Genomic DNA, 18,660 nt, shown 5'->3' with positions numbered 1-18,660 from the left:
TCAAGCCTCGGAAGCAGAATATATGAGCAAAGAGAAAGAGAGAGGCCGGGTGCTGGTTTGTATGACCAGCTAGCGCCAACGCTTCGGGTCAAAGGAGTAATCGCGAACAGGTAAAGGCGCTACCCTCCGCACCACCTTGGGGTAAGAGAGCGGCAAGAGATCTGCCAGTGATACAGCTGATCATGACGAATTTTGAGCCTGATCCTTGTCTTTGAGGGGTAAATGTTTACCATGGACTTGGGTGCTCCTACGGTATACTTGCGGTATCTGAGGGACCCACCTGGGCAGTGTTGAAGCGCTTCTAAATGATGCTTGCTATGACCCATGGTGTTTGCAGACGTCGAAGACGAACAACTAATATAGCTTAGACTACAGTCGATCAATTAAAATCATCAATGAAATGTGAAAAAGCGTCTTCGCTGAACTTATCGTATAGTCCCTCCCTTGCGTTCCTCCTAGAGTCGTTTGCAGAGACGTTCCTAATCAATAGCTCAGGCGCACATAATGATATGATCGCGATGAAAACTAGTCGAATACAATTCCATACATGACATAAATGACTCGCACTCAAATCCTGAGCGACACCCAGTTTGCGGCCGCACAAAGCAATTACTGAGTTGATGCATATTCATTTCAAGAAAGAAATGTTAAGTAGGAAGTGCGATATAACTACCAAAAAGACTGATTGGGGAACTGTTGGTAGTCTATTCACTTTGTATCGTCGAGAACAGAGAGAGCTATGTCGTCAGTCAAGACTACCTGAGAAAGGAACTTGGGTATAACCAGAGGTGGTTGCGGCACGACATATTTTTCATACTGTCGTTTATAGGAATGTGACTTGAACACTGTACGCAAGAGCAGTTGCAACATAAAGCAATCTGCTGTCTCTAGGTTGTAACACATGGCATGTAGATATTGATCGTTTATTGAAGCAGTTGCGTGTACCACTCTAAGAGGTAAAACGACTCCGTGCGTAAATCCCGTGCCTTGGTTTTCCCACCACAGGAAATTGGTATAAGTAGTATCATACAAAGTACGAAGAAAGAAGAACAAAGTGCAGGTGAATACACCAGTAGCGCATCTAAACCAGGTGAGGTGCACACGACAATAGGAAACCCTGAACAAACCACAAAACAGAAAGGCGTGTTAGAAATGCAAGTTATACCGTAGTCCCGCTAACCCAATGCAAGAAATGTGAAAACGTGAAAGAGAAACATGGTACATGCATGAATATAGAAAATAGTCATGGTTAAATGTGATCAGAGGCATTGCAATGGCCAGGTTCGTCTCAACCACTAATCGATAGTGATCACGTCGTTTTTAGACTGTCCTGGACGACCTCCTTGACCACCCCGACCTTGCTGTTGCTGCTGTTGCAAGGCTTGCTGACGGCCGTTGGGCATTTGCTGTTGAGATGGTCTGCCGTTCGGTTGTTGGCCCCTCGAATGTTGCTGCTGGTTCGGGTGCTGTTTCCCTGATTGACCCTGCCTCTGTTGTTGCTGCTGTTGTTGACGTGCCTGTTGCATCCTAATCTGTTGCTGTTGTTGGTTCCCCTGCTGGCCCCCGTTCGCCTGTGTTTGACTCTGCTGTGTGGGTTTCTCAAGTGGTGGAGGCGCAACATAACCACCGGCCATTCTACAACTCAAGACACATTTATCAAGCTCCTCGAGGGCTCTATGAATTGCATCCAATTCCGCCACCATACCATTGCGGGTACCAAACCACCCATTACCCTTCCCACTGAACAGCTCCTTGAGCTTAGCCTGTAGGTTGTCAAGGCGTCTATGACCCGTTGCACGCTCAGGAGTTGGTAGTACATCGGGATTCTTTGGGCGCAAGTTGTCTTCGATGAACCAAAACACCTTGTCGTCTTTGGGCTGAAGATGCACATCGAAAGTGCAGACGGGATTGTCATATGTAAGACGATATTTCAAGATGGTGTGAACATGGATTGCAGGGTTGCTGTAGTTGCCTGGCGATCGTTGCTCGATTTCGCGCAGGATTTTGAAGAGAGGTCGAGTGGCAACGAGTATTGTACAGAAGCGATCTAGACCATTGGTATCACCGGAATCGATGACCGGGAAGGAAGGCGACCGATCGTTGGCAATCTCAGTGAGTTGAGACAGGATTCGGTAGTGCGGGTTGCTGGGCGATAGCTCGATTGTGAGCTCTTTTTCGGAACCAAAATTAACGGTGGCAGAGTATGGCGATGGACCGTATTGAAACTGTACGCGTTGTAAGGAGGAGGATTTGAGCGACATCTTGCGTTTTTGGAGTGTAGTTGCAAAGGTTCGAAGACGACTGACATCTCGCAGTCGTGCTCGCAAGTCTCCAAGTACATGTTGTCCAAAGGGTGTGGCAAGGAGGATCCTGAAGTTGCCATCCTCTGAAAATTTGAAAGCGTGTTGCGGTGAGGCCGCCATGAGCTTGTGCATATCTGCAGCAACAGTTTTAATCATCCTACCAGCAGCCATGTGCCAAACGTGCTGACCTCCGACTTTCATGCCTTCGCAGGTGATCTTGATGTCTGATTCGAGCCAGGCGTCTTGACCTGCTTGAGCCGGGAGAAGATCAGCGGTTTGTACATGCAGAACCCACCGACGGGCGACGCGACAAGCTTCCACGGAGGAACCGATCTCACTCTTCAGGCTATAGTTCTTCTTCTCCTTCCCAAGTTGACGAGCTGTGACACGGAATGACAGCAGCTGCACGGCAACTCTTTCGAGACTTGCCAACGTGTTGCGGTTGATGGGCAAGGGGCTACCGTCAGGCCTGTCCATTCTGATCTGCTCAGCATACTCTATGCTGCTTCCATCAGATCCGATTTCTAAAATCCACCACGACTCACCCGACGAGTCGATCAACGCTGCCAAAGCCCAGCTTGGCGTCCAACCGCGAGGGCAATACAGAGTGGATGAGATAACATCCAACCTGACAGCAGCCGAAACTACCTGTTGATGTAAAGCTTGTCTCGCTACTGATTGCCAGCCGAGTTGTTGTGCGTTCTTCTGGATCAGGCTGAGCAGTGTACCGGCAAGTACTTGGGTCATTACATTGGCGATTTGCCCAGGCTCTCTGCCTTGATTGAACGCGTTCTCCGCCCGCGCAGACAGTGCACTGGCTGGTCGTAAAATATAGTTGCCAGTGACTTGCTCTAGTGACAGTGTGAGTGAAGTGGGTGTAGCACCCAGTGTTGCGTCGAGTGTGCAATCCGCAGGGTCAGTCTCGGAAAGACGTGCATTCGCTATCACCCCAGGTTTGAAACTGTCCTTTGTAGAACGCAGAATTTCGCTCGTGTGGCATGCGATGACTTGCTTGAGGACGCATTCCATGGACAGATCCTTCCAGTTGAACTGGAACTTGGCATCTTTCACCTCCTTGCCTTGACGAAACCAGCGTGTTGTCAGTGACGGGATGGGCGGTCCTCTCCACGAGACCTTGCCGTTCTTGGGCTTGTTGTTGGATACGCCAATCTCGATCCAGTTTTTCTTTCCGGGCTTGTTGGTCCAGTACGACACTACGAGCAAGCGATGCACAGGCTCAACCTTGAGAGAACCTGCCCAGCCGGTGCGGATGAGGTCTACTGCTTGCGATCGGAGTACAGAAATCTTATGCGTCAAGATGAAATTATGCAAGAAATCGAAAAGACCGGTCAGGCCCTTGTCTTTCAAGACCAAGTCAGCTTGCAGCTTAAGCTGCATGAAGAAGCGGCTACCGACGGTGATTGTGGGCGCAGGGGTAAACAGTAACCGGACATCAATGAGGAACCACTGTTCTGAGGCATCCTCCACAAAGGACATGACATCGAATTCCAACTCGTTGTCGACGACAAAGGTCGCGCGTCCAGAATGCACGCGCCAGTTTCGGAGATGCCGTGGAAGGCTTTCGTGCACGTTTAGGCGTATCGACAGGGAAGTGTTCATATAACGTAACAATTTCAGGGCTTGCTCAGCAGAGATGGGCTCAGGCGGTATGTAGCCAAGGCTGGGCATCCACGGTGCTTTGCCAGTTGATAACACCTCCAGAGCCGTCGCGATATCCGGATTGTTCTCCCTTGCATTGTTAGAGAGAACCTTGATTCTCTCCAGTTTGTAATCAGCAGCATCCATGTGGGCTGCCTGTGTACTCGCGTGGGCCAGCAAGTCAATGAGCTTGGAAATGTCAGAGGCAGCCTTCTTTCCCCACTCAGTAAGGACCAGCAGCTTGATAAACTTTGCCCGTTGCTCTTGGGCGAATGATAGGAGAACCAGCTTCTTGCGCCTGTTTGCATCAGCATTCCCTTGCATGCTCGCTGCACCAAGACCATTGGGAAGAGCGCCATTGGTTACTGGAGCCATTTGAATAGCGGCCATGTTCTTCAATACTTCCTCGAGCTCATTGTAAGATTCCTGCGATATCCGCAGCAATAACGTTGAGAGGGAGTTGTACTGCTCAGGGCCAATGTGGGCGATCTCCGGTGGCAGATCCGAGTAGTGTTCGAGCGTGGAGCCCGCCGTTGTTGCGACTGCTATGGATGCGCCGTTGGTATTGGTGTCTTTCGAAGCACCTCCATTGACGGCAGGTCCTCCTGCCGGTGTATCGCTTCGCATCCCATTGAGTCCGCCGTTGGACATGTCGGCGTCGTGGTTGCGCTTCCTGCCATCTGCATCGCGTGAAGCTGTCGCTAAGTCTGACCCGGTGTGGTTCATGGTGAGAATGCCTGGCATGCTACGTCGTCCTCCGTCCCGCGACCCTGGGGCGCCGTCTGCGCACCCGCTCTGCGCGCGTCTAGTCTGTGCCTAATGTGCCCGGCGAGTCTGAGTCTCCGTGATGTTTTCGCGAATGCGTCGAGCGTGGTATGTACAGTAGGACGATCGGGTCAGAGTGCCCGGGGCCAGGTTCAGCGGGCTGGCGGTGGAATGCGTGGTGACTTGGGCGATTGAGGAGAGGCGCGCGATCATGAAGCGAATGTTTTCTGGCGTAACAATGGATGCGCACAGGTAGCACAGGGCGCAGCGGCTGGTGAAAGGGCGCTGATTGAATGCAGCAGGTGAAAGAAAGCGAGGTTGGGGCACTGTCGATTAGCGCATCGTGAACTGCGAATGTCGCAACAGGTCGTGGGGGCAGGCGCGGTCGTGTAAAAGGCGAAGTCGGACTGGAGTGGTTGTGGATGGGGTGCGCGACGCCGCGTAGCTGAGCGATGATGTTGTTTCAGCGATCAGGAATGAGGTCGTCGAAACGGGAGGGATTGTATTGGGTTTAGCGCCTTGGCGGTGGTCACTCCACCCATGCAACCTGGCGTGCTAGTGGAAAGCCCTGCGTCCTTCGCATCCAGCACATCGAGGATGCATCCAAAATCGAGGCAGGCCTTGTAGGTGCAGTGCGCTCCCCGAATGTGTGTCAAGGAACGCAGGGTCGCTTCTAGAGTGGGTACGATACAGCTAGTCAATTTAATCATTGGCACATTCAATCATTCACCGCATTCGCGTCCACGGTTCGCCGAGCTTGCGGCTGCGGCGGCCAGTAGTCTGTCCAAAGGCGAGCTTGAGCGCAAGCGCCTTGCCCAATGCCTTCTCGGATAGCCTCTACTGCAACTAGACGCATTATCAGGATGCTCTGTCATGCCGCCAATACTTCAATCCTCATGACCCCAGCACGACCATGGGATCGCCCGCTGCCCCAACAACTCCACATCTCTCCCCAGCTTGGTCCTGACCTCGCCGTGCCCACTGAAACCTGCCCTCCAACCTGAGTCCCGGCCCGTATCAGCTGTCGCGCTTTTATTCTCTGATCCTTCATCATGTCTCAGTTGCGGTGACGCACTTCCGCCAATTAGTGTAGACCCTGCTTGCGGAAGGCTGCGTTTATTCGATGGCACCGCGCGCGCCCGAGCTCCCGCCCTACCAGCGACCGACCTTCACGCGAAATGCATCCTCACAGTCCAAAGTCTCGGTGCCGTCCATATCGCAGTCCAACGAGGCAGACGATGAGCAGAGTCTCTCGTCCGATCAGAGCCTCGACATGGAGTCCAACGACTCGCAGCCCCACTACGAGGGCGAAGACACGCGGTTGACGAGCGACAAGGAGCTCCGCGGCTTCTACATGTACGGATGGGCTGCCGAGGTACTTCTTCCCATGCCCTCTACCACCATTCCAACCTGCTTCGGACCTGTTGGAGCTTCCGCCATACCTCCGACGTGTGCGCTTCCTCGCTGCCATGTTGCTGCCTTTTACGCGCCGCGTCAAGCGCAAAAGCTACGCGAATACCACCACTAACAACTCCAGGTCTTCGTCGTTTGTGGCATCGGATCCTTCATACCCGTAACACTCGAGCAGCTCGCACGCGAAAATGGCGTCCTCCTGTCCGACCCGTCCATGCCATGCAAAGCCTCGAAGCCTACCGGTCACCCTAGCTTCTCCTTCTCCACCCACGCCCTAGGAGCCCTGCTCAGACCGAATCCTGAAAAGGGACAATGCGTCGTCCATATCCTTGGCGTCGAGATCAACACTGCGAGCTTTGCCATGTATACTTTCAGCATATCAGTCCTGATACAGGCTCTGCTGATCATAAGCATGAGTGGTGCTGCAGACCATGGGAGGTTCAGGAAAACGTTCCTCTTGTGGTTCGCATTCGTGGGAAGTATAGCGACCATGCTGTTCCTGCCCGTGGTGCCCAAGGTATACCTTCTAGGCGCACTGCTGGCAATCATCGCAAACACATGCTTTGGTGCTAGTTTCGTACTGTTAAACAGCTTCCTACCACTCATGGTGCGTTTTCATCCGACAGTCAAATATGCCGACTCAATCACCGAGACTTCGTATGCGGACGAAGAAGATGAGCCAGAGACAGAGGAGGACGAGGAAAGAGGTGGGGAAACGCCTACACAAGAGAACATCATACGAGGAGCGCAATATGCGAATCAGCTTGGAGAGAGAGAAGGCCTTCTTGACGAAATTGCCGATGCGACAAGCGCGCTGATTCCAAGCAACCCTTCAGCCGCGGACTTGACCATCCCAAGGGCGAAGAGCAGGGCCGCTCCTTCAGTTGAGCTTGCGCTCGCAACCAAAATCTCATCCTACGGTATTGCAATCGGTTACATCGCCGCTTTGCTTGTGCAGACCCTCGGCATCCTCATTGTCATCGCATTCCAGTCCTCCAACTTTGGTCTCCGGCTCGTTCTCTTTGTCATTGGCGCGTGGTGGTTCGTCTTCACACTGCCCACCGCCCGCTGGCTGCGCCCTCGTCCAGGACCGCCTCTGCATATTGGTGCGCAAACCTCCAACTTCGGGACTGCACTAGCGTACTTCTTATACTCGTGGAAATCCCTTGGTCGTACAGCAATGCATGCGCGACACCTCAAAGATGTCCTGCTCTTCCTTGCAGCGTGGTTCCTCCTTTCAGACAGTATAGCTACTGTATCGGGTACAGCAGTGCTCTTTGCGAAGACAACACTCGGAATGTCGTACGCTATGCTCGCCCTGATCAACGTCATCGCCACAGTCTTTGGCGTCTTGGGCGCCTTCCTGTGGTCACGCCTGTCAGCTTTCTTTCGACTGTCACCAACACAAACAATACTGCTCTGCATCACGCTGTTCGAAGTGATACCCATATATGGTCTTCTCGGCTACATTCCAGCAGTCCAACGCCTGGGATACCTGGGCTTGCAGCAGCAGTGGGAAATGTACCCTCTAGGCGCAGTCTACGGCTTCGTCCTTGGCGGACTAAGCAGTTACTGCCGCGCGCTATTCGGCGAGCTCATCCCCCCAGGTTATGAGGCGGCCTTTTACGCCCTATATGCTATTACAGACAAAGGCAGCAGTGTCTTCGGTCCAGCAATTGTTGGCGCCATTACCGATGCTTATGGAGAGATCAGACCGGTAAATAATTCCCAAACAACCTTCCTTCATAGACGCGGCTTACTAATGCAAATTGAAGGCCTTCTGGTTCCTAGCTATTCTGGTCGGTCTTCCCTTCCCGATCATGATGCTTATCAACGTAGATCGGGGTCGCACTGAAGGCGCTGCCCTCGCCAAGACTCTCGAAGAGCTATCGCGCACACGGGATGCTTATCAAATAGACGAGGACGGTGACAACTTGTCGCAGGAAATCAGAGATGACCTCCGCAGTTCGTTCTCTTACCAGCGCTCTTGAATCGCCGCGACTCCATGATACTTTACACGTTGCATATAGTTGCATTTGTTCCCTTGTGCTTCCGTAATAGCTCCTTGGTTTATCAGCTGCCCTGGTCGGCTGCAGCGTGCATTTCAAACACCAGTGTTGGATTTGCATTGTAGAGACGTTTGTTTGCCATTGAGGATACATACTCCCTCTCTTTCTCAATTCTTGGTCACATTAGTGTTATCTGTAAGCGCGGCGTTGGAAAGGTCAGATGAGCGACGCCTACACACGATACGTATAATTATATATATTGTAGAGATGCCCATTCGGATGTCTTCAAACACGATCTCTATAGAACCCGAGTTCTGATTGGACTCATTACACTACCCACATGTTTCTCCATCTGCGTTTGTACAGCATGGCCAGCACATGATCCTATCTGGCATCCACTACATCCCTCGTAACATGATGTGCCTATCCATCTAGATCAAATCTCTCCCGGTGCTCCTCTCTCGCTTGTTGATCAGGCAGCATGTCCTCGATTTCCTTCCACATCTCCGTCGCAATCTTCTTTCTTGTCTTCGCCACACGAATGCTCTTCTTCCACTCCTTCTCAATGGCTTCCCGCTCCGTTGCTGTGATCTTATAAAATCAACACATGCATTTGTCAATGTCTCGAAGTGAAGTGAACTTACTTTCTTCGCTTTTCCTTTCTTCAGTCCATCCAGTCTGGTCTCGATTTCCGTCCTCTCCGTCTCAAGAGCACTGACATTAGCGATGAGCTCCGCAGTGCTGAGTGTGGAGTTGAGGCTGGAGAGTGAGCTGCGGAGATTCTTTGCACTAGCGAGAAGAGAGGTGGTTCGCGTGCGCACATCGAGAATGCTTTCGTCAAGGGCGGCCAGTTGTTCAGTCGTGTATGCTTCAGCGACGTTCTAGGAGTGTAAGTTAGACTTTGACAGGAAGAGCCAAGAGCGCAGCCTACTTGGAGAGCATGATAGACGATCTGTTTGCCTAGACATGTCAACCTAGTTGAGCCGGAAGTTAGACTGACAAGGCTCACCAGCGGCTCGTCCCTCGATCGCTTTTTGCTCATGGAGATCTTTCAGAATCTTCGCTGCGGAAGCTGCGTCGTGATCAATGGTTGCGCTACGGGGTAGTACGTTGTCAGCAAACACACCTTTGGTGACCTTGTTGTGCAAGTTTGCGGAGACATCGATAGCTGAGTATGGGCGGTTTTGCTTGCCTGTGGCCGGTTAGTGGTTGAAGCTAAGCCATAGTCTGATTGTAGAGCTTTTCGGATGGGAGGGTAAGGTGAGTGACTTACGCAGGTATTCCAACACCAGATCCGATGCTTCGTTGGCTGTCGGCTTCTCTTCTGTCTTCTTACGTGGTGCCATGCTATACTGTGAATGTGAGAGAAGGTGTCGTGTGTGGGATATTCAGGTTTTGCTGAGACGGCGCTAGGCCATGAGCATAATTCACATGGAAGCAGCCACCCACAACCCAGGAAGGTGGGGTAAACATGTAGTGCGGAATCAGACTGATCGATCCAGGTATATTGGTAGCCTGAATACAATCATGTAAATAACTCCTTCGTTGCAAAGGCGCGCTGCTAGTCCCTAATTAGTGCTTCAACCTCCACGCTCACCAAATTGCGTAGCCCAATCCTCAAACTCCTTTAATCCTTGCTTACTCACCGAGGGCCTGATAGTCTGCAGACTCGCTATGAAGTCCTGGAATCGTATCGGCCGTATTTGATCCATTGTCATGGACAGCAGTTTCTCGCCCAGTGACCGTAATGGTCCCATAGCGGCGTCTTTCGCGAGCGCAGTGATGTCAGAACCTGAGAAGCCTAGACCAAAATCAGTATCAGATCTTTGTCTGCATTATTCCTTCCATTTTTAAGTATAAAATGAAAGCACATACCTTCAGTGAGCTTGACCAGACAGTCCAAATCGTGGTCACTCAGTTCATGTTTCTGATGGCTCAACAACGTCTTCACTTGCTGCTTCCGGACCCAATCTTCCGGGAGTGGGATATATTGTCTTCTTACGAATCTTCGTCTTGCTGCTTCATCGATTGCCCATGGCAGGTTTGTCGCCGCGAGCACTAGCACCCTGGTGGCATCACCTCTCTCTTTGTCCTTGTCGTTGACTGCACTCCCGGCAGCTGCCTTTTGTAGGTCAGACCACTGGATGAGAAACTCGGTTTTGATGCGTCGAGACGCTTCGTGTTCACCAGATCCTGAGCGCGACGAAAGAAGCGAATCGATCTCGTCAACAAAAATGATCGATGGTGCAAGCATCTTCGCAAGCTGGAACAGCGCACGAACAAGCTTTTCAGACTCGCCCAGAAACTTCGACGTCAGACTGCTTGCAGAAATCGCGAAAAAGGTGGACTTTGACTCCGTAGCCACGGCCCTCGCCAACATTGTCTTTCCGGTACCTGGAGGTCCAAACAGCAGCATACCGCGTGCCGGTTCTCGCAAACCCATGAACAAATCAGGTCTCAAGAACGGGTAAACCACCGTCTCTTTTAATGCTGATTTCGCAACTTCAAGTCCTGATACGTCATCCCAGTGTACCTCATCTCCCTGTATCACAATTTCGTTCAAAATCTGCCGCGCTGCTTCCTTATCAACACCTCGTGGTAAGTTTTTCATGATCTCCTCTGTCCGCTGCTTCCATTCATCCGTTTCCTCTGAGTCTTGGTCTGCTTCAGTGCTGTCTGTACTTGGGGTATCTGGTAACTCTGCGCGCATTGAGTTTCCTCTAGCCCTACCCTTCCGCACTGGCGATGGCCTTTGCTTGAGCAACTCTCCATCCTCTTCTAGTGGTATAGACTCAGGCGAGTCTTCTTGCTCCAAATTGTTTCCGGCCTTGGAATAACTACTCGCAGGTTTCGGAATTAGTCTCCTTGTTGTGGGGTCCCAAATGACTCCACCTCGTTCAGCGCCGTTGTCGCCGTACGAATACGCTGCTGCAGACGCAGCGAGCGATCGAGGGTCTGGGGTGGGCTTTGGGTATTCCTTCCGGTATGAGGGTAGAGCTGTGCTGGTCCCTTGCGAACTAAGCATCTGGGTCAAGCCGACTGATTTGCGGGGTATTGTTGGCGTTGTTCGCTCAGGCGCTGGGGATTTGACAGGCTCTGTATTGATTTCGCCACCGGGTGGTGGTACCGCGTACGCAGTCGATGCAGAACCTTCGCCAGCTCTGAAGTAGAAGGGCGCTTGTGTGGGCGGTTGCTGTACTTCTGACTTGGAACAATATGCACTCGGTCTTCCAACAGCTGGCTTGTCGATGGACGAGCGAGCTGAGGGCGTGATCGAATTGGTCGATGAATTAGTTGCCAATGCTGGTCGGCTGGAGGCTGCTGTAGCTTTGACGCTCCATGCTTGAGTCGCCGCCTTTGAAGCATCCGGGCGACTTCTTAACGAGCTAGGTAACTTGGCTGAAGACGGTTTGCTCTCCCTTCCAGGTCTCAACGTTCGTAGCATTCTGCCGCTCTTCTCCGGCGATGGTGTACGCGTCGCCTTCTCTCCCACTGTTCCCGGAGAAAACGTCGATGCGCTCCGAGTCTGTGTCAAGCTGTTGTCTGCTATAGATCCAGTACCAGAGCTCTTTCGTGGCGCCATAGCAGGACGGTATGGTAACGGTGGCGGTCGCGAAAGATCCGTATACTCTATGGGTGGTATAGATCCGCCTCCGAGCCATGGAGAAGTTCCGCTTGCATCGTTCTGCGAAAGGGGCACGCCATGGGGAGGTGGTGTTGGCGCATCGTTGTCTGACGACTGTGAGGCAAGACTCTCCTTTGACTCCTTCCTACTTTTCTCCAGAGCTTCCAGCAAATCCACGCGCTCTTTGCATTGTAGCTCCAACTGGCGCAGCGATTCGATCAGGGCCTTCTCTGTTTCGGACGCAGGACGGTACGTGGAGGGGTTGCGACGAGCATTATGGTAGTAGATATGGTCGAGGGCGGTTTTCCACGATCGCAACGCCTCTTTCTCGTTACTCTACACGCCGTTCTGTCAGTATTGTCAAGCATGTGCAACCCTTGGCGGGTGGTTGGGCACTGACCTGGCCCTCAAAGTATACTGCGGTCGAGCAGGCTAGAAAAGCCTCGTCGTAGGCCTTTTGCGTCGTGTTTGCGCGCATAGCAGAAAACATGTATACCGTGCGCCCAATTCGTGCTGTGAAGACGGGAATAAGAGTCTCGCGTTAAGTCTTGGGCTCGTGTTTGTAGACTGGTTTGCTGCATGCGCCGGCCTTAGTTCGCGCGGATGTGTGACGTAGCCCTGGGTTGCATCCTGGCCCAGATGCTTCGCAACCTCGAAGGCTGAGCAGCGGCGACCATGGAAGGCACTGTCTTCCAGCATTATCCACGCAAACTAGCCACGCCGCACACTAACACATCAGATCACAGGATGGTATCATCAACTCAGCATCCGCATCTTCACAGTTTCGCACGAGGAAGATGTATGTTTAAAATGGGTGGGGCCGCTATTCGGATCGCTGTTATCGATTACGCACCTGGACTGGACTGGACTGGATAGCATAGCGGAAATGCTGACGGGTCTTGAGCGACGCCGATACTGAATTTTCTCTATGGTACAAGTACGCGCATGCCATCATGTGCTCGCATAACCAAGCATCCAGTACGCCGCCAGATGAGCTTCCTGGACAGCCTCTATGACTATACAATGGCAATGGAGAAGCGTCGCGACACAGCTTTCTCCTCTGCCCACGCAACACAAAATGCTAGACCTAGCCTTGAATGCCCAGTACTGCCATGGTCGCTGCTCTCCGCGACACTGCGCGTATATCGTTCCGTTGATTATGCGTATATTGTGCGTAGCATTGGAGAGCTCTCGTAACGGTTCAAAAAAGGATCAGTCAAATCGTCGTCTCCCTATATGGCAGTGGAAGAGTTGGTGCTCCTCCGAATGAAGAAAGCCTTTGCCATTTCATATGCAGACCTAGGTACTGTCAGATGGTTACAAGCTGGTTGTGTGCAGACGAGGACTCACCAGCAAATCGCAGTGCTTGGCATGGTGGTGATAATTCGGGGCTTCAGACCACGGAAGTATCCTCTATATCCTTCCCTTTGATGGATTATCTTCGCTGCCTGGAAAAGACCAGAGACGTTCTTTAGCTCTGCGTCTCTAGCATTTCCGCGTGTTTGTAATAGCGTCTTGATGACATCGAGCGGAGTTGTGAGCCCCGCTGCAAACCCTCCGGCGATTCCTCCGGCGAAGCAGTGCGTGTAGGGATCGTAACGGCCGGTCGGGTTCATGACCTTTGACATGGATTCGTACGCCATGAATTGCAGCGCGGTGAATGGCACCGTCATACACAGTGTGGTGGGGTACGAGACGTAGAAGGCGCCAACTCCCTCGGTGCGGAGAACCTCTCGGGCGCATTGAGGCACAGATTTGTAGACGGAACCGTGCATTTGCATGCGCTGCTTTATGACTGCGAGGTTCAGTAGGCGCGGAGCGAAGCCGTGATGCGCATCTTACCGTCAAAGGGGTTCATCAGCGCGTCGCTGGAGATGGTGGCCGCAGCGCCACTGGCAGCTGTTGATAGTCAGTAACTGCCCCCGATTGTACGTCGTAGTGGTTGTGTGCACCTGCCGCAAGGGGATGATGCTCGTGGCTCTCTCCCTCGTTGCCCCCGAGGGCGTGCTTGGTGGCTTCGTACGATGCAAAATAGACGGCATGGGCGGGACCTGCACGCTGTCAGTTCGGTCTGACCCCCAACTCTGCACACAACGTTGCCTACCTGCACCCATTACCACACTCGACAACCCCCTCCATAATGACCAGAAGCCCTCTGCTCGCGATATAGTGACCATGGCGTTGGAGATGCCGCTATACATGGCGCTCGGCGACGGGTTGACAATCTGCATCCTGGTCTGCCCCAAGTCAGCGCACTGTCGGCCGTGGATGAAGAGCTTGATGAAAAGCTGCGCACCTTGAGTAGATCGACCGGGTACATCACCGAGTGTTCCTGTCGTCAAGTCAGTGGACATGTGTACATGGCGGCGACGTCGGGGACGTACGGCGACGCCCGCAAATGCGCCTGCAAGCATATTCGCCGTGAGGGAGAAGTTTGGCGGGAGCGCTTCATAACTGGCGCGCAGGTCAGCGACGGGTGTATCCCATGTGTGGTGGTGCAATGGAGCTGTACTCGTGTTCTTCTTCGATAGGAACTGATGGCCGATCATTGGGGGCCATAAGTCGGCCTGTCACTGGCGCCGCGGATTCCAGATTTGCGACTATGGTGGTATTTGTTTTTGGGCGAGATATGGTAGCTTCGGAAGTCGTCGCAAGAGGGGCGGGCAAAGTGAGTGGGCAATGGTACGAAATTGAAGTTGTTACTTTTGTTTGCAACTAACGGAAGCGCGAGATGACTTCAGCCGAACGCCGAGACGTCAGACCTAAAATCCGGCGACTAGGTACTCTCTCTCGCATCTACGCTCAACGAACCCATGCCACCAACAGCGATGCCGGAGCCTGCACGGCAAACCTACACACGCGCGTGCCAGCTCATCTGCTGGCGAATTATGCATCGTGATGTCTTTTGCAAGCTGGCCACAGTTGGCCACTTGCGACGAACCTTCATATGCGCAACGATGGCTGACAGGTGCCCGCGGAGATCAAGTACATCATCAATGCGATAGCTAGACTCAGCCAAGGTGTCTCGGACGCGGGAGGGGAGATAGTTGGACTCAGCTATATCTTATCAGATCATCTCCGCCCGCACACACACACCGGCCGCCACACTTCTGTGTCCTGTCGCCACACGCTTGCTTGTACGCAAAGCCTGACTTCACTCACGATACCCCGCAGAGACGCCGGGTTTGAGCTAGCGCATCCAGAATTGCATGCCGAACAATGTCCCGATCTTGGAATAGTTTGCATAGTGCATGTCCGCTCAAGCCCGGTGCCGAGCTCCTGCTCGCTAAGTGCTCCTAGCACAGTGTCTAGCAAATGAACAAACAACAAGCTTATATCGCTAGTCGACGCTGAACTGATGGCAGGGCACACCTACACGTATCACTGTAGACATCTGCGGGCGCCTCCGACACAATCAATTTCGACTGGTCCGAGGTTACTATATCCATTTTCGACTATCGTCAACTGCTATCGTTCAGCAATTTGTCCATCGCACAAGTACAATGAACGCGCGGTTTTCGCAACCTGCAACTAGCAATGCTATCCAGTCCATCTGCCATGGCACGTTACGAGGCAACACGTCCGCGAACAGCTGGCGATGCCGTGATCCGGGACACCGGAGCTCCTTATATTTTGTTTTGCGCATCAGCAGTCGCAACGTTTGTGCCACCTGGGGAAGCTGACTACGTCCCTGATATTAGGCACACCAGCGAGGTAGCACAGGAGTCGATCGAATCCGAGACCAAAGCCTCCATGCGGTACACTGCCGTATCGTCGGAGGTCCACGTACCACTGCAAGGAGCCGTCTGGTGCGTCGGTAGAGTCATCCGACGCTCGTCGGAGGCCCTGTTCGTCCATGGATTTTAGGAGTTCTGCTAGTCGGTGCTCACGCATAGAGCCTCCCACCAGTTCACAAATCTCAGGTACAAGTAGATCGAAGCATGCGACTGTCGGTCCAGTCGGTTCATCAGCTGTCGCGTCATTTGACGGCGCCATGTAGAAAGGCTTGATATTGCGTGGGTAGTCAGTGACGAATATGGGTCCACTGCGTCCCAAGCTCTCAGCCAGAAATCGTTCGTGCTCGGTTTGTAGGCCGTCTTCATGACCGGGTGCATATTCGAATTCCACTTTGCCTTGGGCCACTGCGTCTTTGAGGTGTTGTATCGCGGCCGCGTATGAGATTCGAGGCCATGGACCTTTTGCCAGCCCTTGCCACCGTTGTGCGAGGATAGCGTGCGACACGGATGTGCTTTCTTGATCCTGGTCTCGTGCCCTTGCCTCAAGGAGCTCTTGGCCCACAACTGACTCCTGTAACTTCAACGCAACAGAACGTAACATGTCTTCCACGACGTCCATGACGACATTGACGTCGTCGACAAAAGCTAGCTCTGCTTCCAGCATGTAGAATTCGCTGAGATGACGAGCCGTATCACTCTTTTCGGCTCGAAATGTTGGGGACAACGTCCAGACCTTGTTTACTGATTGAGCCAAAGCCTCTAGATGAAGCTGGCTAGATACGGTAAGGTATTTGGGAGAGCCGAAAAACATGTCTTCGTGCTTCTTGATCTGGTTGGAAGAGGATTCGTCTGATGGCGATGGTGCCTCAGGCGCAACAGTAAATACCTCTCCGGCGCCCTCACAGTCGGAAGATGTGATGATAGGTGGATGGCACTGGACGAAGTCATGTTCCGCAAAGTAGTTGGTCACTTGCGCCGTGACTAGAGACCTCAGCCGCAACAGAAGAGAGTTGATTGGCAGTCTACTTCGAAGATGCGGGAGGGTGCGCAGAAATTCTGGCGTTTGGTATTTCTTTTGGATTGGGTAGGCCTGCAGTGGGAATACAGATCAGAACCCAGAGACGACTCCAACGCTCCCTCAAACCAACTTACTGTAGCATCATTCTCGCCCAGTATTTGCACTTGGTTGACTTGAAGTTCGTGGGACTGGCCTTGACCTGGCGAGGGTGTCCACTTTCCTGTGACTGTCACTGCAACACCAGTCGAGAGACTGATAGCACAGCATGTCAGTACTTACAGATTATATGGAAGTGGACTACTGACCCTTCCGCTAGTTGAGGGGGCAGCACTGCCTGCACTGTCTGCAGGGTCGAGCCATCTCCTATGGCAGCGAATGCAATACGCTTTTGCTTGCGCACTGTCCGCACGTAGCCGTTTATCGTCAGCACCTCATTGTCCTGTGGAGTCCGTTGAGGGGAGATTGATTGTGGGGATGGCCTCAGTAGCTCAGCAATATTACTTGGGCAGAAGGTTGAACTGCAGCGAGGACGACATAGTGACGGCGCATATGCGCGAGGCAGAGCGGTTCCCCGGTTTCGAAGTAAGTGCTGGGGGCGGATAACACTCCTTTGAACAGGCAGGAGCCAACCCATCTACGCGTCGGCCAATTTCGATTAGCCAGTAGGAAATGTGCGGTGTGCTATGTAGCGTAGTAACAGCTGCCTCTCTCGGTATGCTGTCCATGAAACCTTTAGGGCTGGGAAAAAAAGTACAGACGCTTTGACCACGCGCTAGGATCTGGCGGGCCTCGCCCGTACCGTTCTTGTGGCTCGTTAATCGTGACTGTGATACTTCAGCCATGGCTGAAACACTGTGTGCTCCAAGGACCGACCATGAAGGTGCACGAGATTTGCGACCCATGAGCATAGCGCCGATGGACTTTGGAGCCTGGTGCCGTCGTGTTTCTCCTGAGTGACCTTCTTCACCATCATTGGACGGGCCAGCTTCCTCTTCTACTCCGCCCCCAGTCAGCACACCAAGACACGCCCCACCAAGCGAGACGGCCGTTTGTACAACTCTCATCGTACGCCGAGATGCTGGAAGCATGCACCCGTCATAGGAGCGGCAGACTTGTTTGTTACTGGACGTTTTCGTGTAACATGTCCTGGCGGTGAGAAAGACGCCTCGTAGAACGCCAGCACTCGAGCAAAGTACAGTTACCCTGCATCTGAGATCTTAGTGCCGACGCTATCACTGCGCCGCTATATCGTGCAGGATCTTGGTTAGCAGCTGTCATCATCGGCTTGCTCAACGCCGCCAGATCTTTCTAACCCGCTTTTAACTCTATGCAGATCGCTTCAAGGTCTGGACGATCGATCCAGTCACACATCCCTGTTCCAACAACTCCCAGAAACCCGACACGGCATTTAGTGGCTTCAAGGTACCTGGCAGCTGCGCGGGCGCACAACATCGCCCCCAGGACCAGGATGGGTTTTTCGATCACAAGGCGCGGCTGCTACCGGCCATCGGCCACTGTGCCTACCCTAAATTGCCTGGGTATACGACTCATGTCCCATCTTCCTGCAGGTCTGCGCTACGGCTGGTGTAGATGTCACCCGCGATGACTGCATCCAACAGGGGAGGGCTCGATTCCCGCAGACGACTACCGTTTTGGTAACTGGCGTAGCGGAAATGCGCCAGCTTAGTCTCCGGCTGGATCTGGAGCCATTATTTAGCTGCGTTATCACACGCTCCTGAGTAATTGCTCAAGTGATATCCTACCCTCTTACCAGTAGGGTCACGGACTTGTCGTCGTTTCTCCCTACCTCTTCTTGCTTCGAAGCCGTTTCACGCTGGTACTATACATACCCTCACTCTCCGTATTATCGTACAAGAATTCAGATCAAAAGCTATTCACAGTATTTCATTACCATGCCGCCATCAAGACCCAAGCCATCAGAGATAGCAGCCGAAGCAAAACGAGTATGGATGCCACACATCTGGAAACACTACATTCGAGACTCCAAAACCTCATATCTATACCCCGACTCAGCACAAATAAGAATCAACGTGGACAAACGATCATCACAACGCACAAGAGTAGCAGTCATGGAAGGTGACCCAGTGAACTACGCTTTGGGCTGGTATCA

General features: G+C 52.7%; 4 protein-coding genes across 4 annotated transcripts; 1 reads left to right on the top strand and 3 right to left on the bottom strand.

Annotated features, from left to right (window-relative positions):
- Positions 1-891: 891 nt before the first annotated feature.
- Positions 892-5,172, bottom strand: ACET3X_000546 (uncharacterized protein). The gene has a single exon (XM_069447853.1). The coding sequence runs from the start codon at positions 4,704-4,706 to the stop codon at positions 1,296-1,298; it is 3,411 nt and encodes a 1,136-aa protein (XP_069310788.1). The 5' UTR covers positions 4,707-5,172; the 3' UTR covers positions 892-1,295.
- A 678-nt stretch (positions 5,173-5,850) lies between these two features.
- On the top strand, positions 5,851-8,131 carry ACET3X_000545 (uncharacterized protein; the record flags this gene model as incomplete). Its single annotated transcript, XM_069447852.1, has 3 exons — positions 5,851-6,102; positions 6,265-7,857; positions 7,916-8,131. The coding sequence occupies 3 exons, from the start codon at positions 5,851-5,853 to the stop codon at positions 8,129-8,131; spliced, it is 2,061 nt and encodes a 686-aa protein (XP_069310787.1).
- Positions 8,132-8,572: 441 nt separating this feature from the next.
- Positions 8,573-12,252, bottom strand: ACET3X_000544 (uncharacterized protein; the record flags this gene model as incomplete). Its single annotated transcript, XM_069447851.1, has 9 exons — positions 8,573-8,740; positions 8,794-9,030; positions 9,081-9,109; positions 9,159-9,221; positions 9,276-9,341; positions 9,423-9,501; positions 9,796-9,950; positions 10,025-12,110; positions 12,175-12,252. The coding sequence occupies 9 exons, from the start codon at positions 12,250-12,252 to the stop codon at positions 8,573-8,575; spliced, it is 2,961 nt and encodes a 986-aa protein (XP_069310786.1).
- Positions 12,253-13,006: 754 nt separating this feature from the next.
- Positions 13,007-17,371, bottom strand: ACET3X_000543 (uncharacterized protein; the record flags this gene model as incomplete). Its single annotated transcript, XM_069447850.1, has 11 exons — positions 13,007-13,073; positions 13,125-13,569; positions 13,617-13,673; positions 13,727-13,825; positions 13,879-14,011; positions 14,071-14,106; positions 14,159-14,228; positions 15,565-16,601; positions 16,664-16,781; positions 16,835-16,928; positions 17,284-17,371. The coding sequence occupies 11 exons, from the start codon at positions 17,369-17,371 to the stop codon at positions 13,007-13,009; spliced, it is 2,244 nt and encodes a 747-aa protein (XP_069310785.1).
- Positions 17,372-18,660: the final 1,289 nt, after the last annotated feature.

Source organism: Alternaria dauci, chromosome 1 (assembly GCF_042100115.1).
Source record: "Alternaria dauci strain A2016 chromosome 1, whole genome shotgun sequence".
In the NCBI taxonomy this organism is placed as follows: domain Eukaryota; kingdom Fungi; phylum Ascomycota; class Dothideomycetes; order Pleosporales; family Pleosporaceae; genus Alternaria; species Alternaria dauci.
The sequence above is the reverse complement of the archived record's forward strand: the minus strand, read 5'-3'. Positions and strand labels throughout refer to the sequence as shown.

What these genes read in the sequence shown, in the direction of transcription:
- ACET3X_000546 (XM_069447853.1), bottom strand. Translation starts at nt 4,706, where the DNA reads ATGCCAGGCATTCTCACCATGAACCACACCGGGTCAGACTTAGCGACA.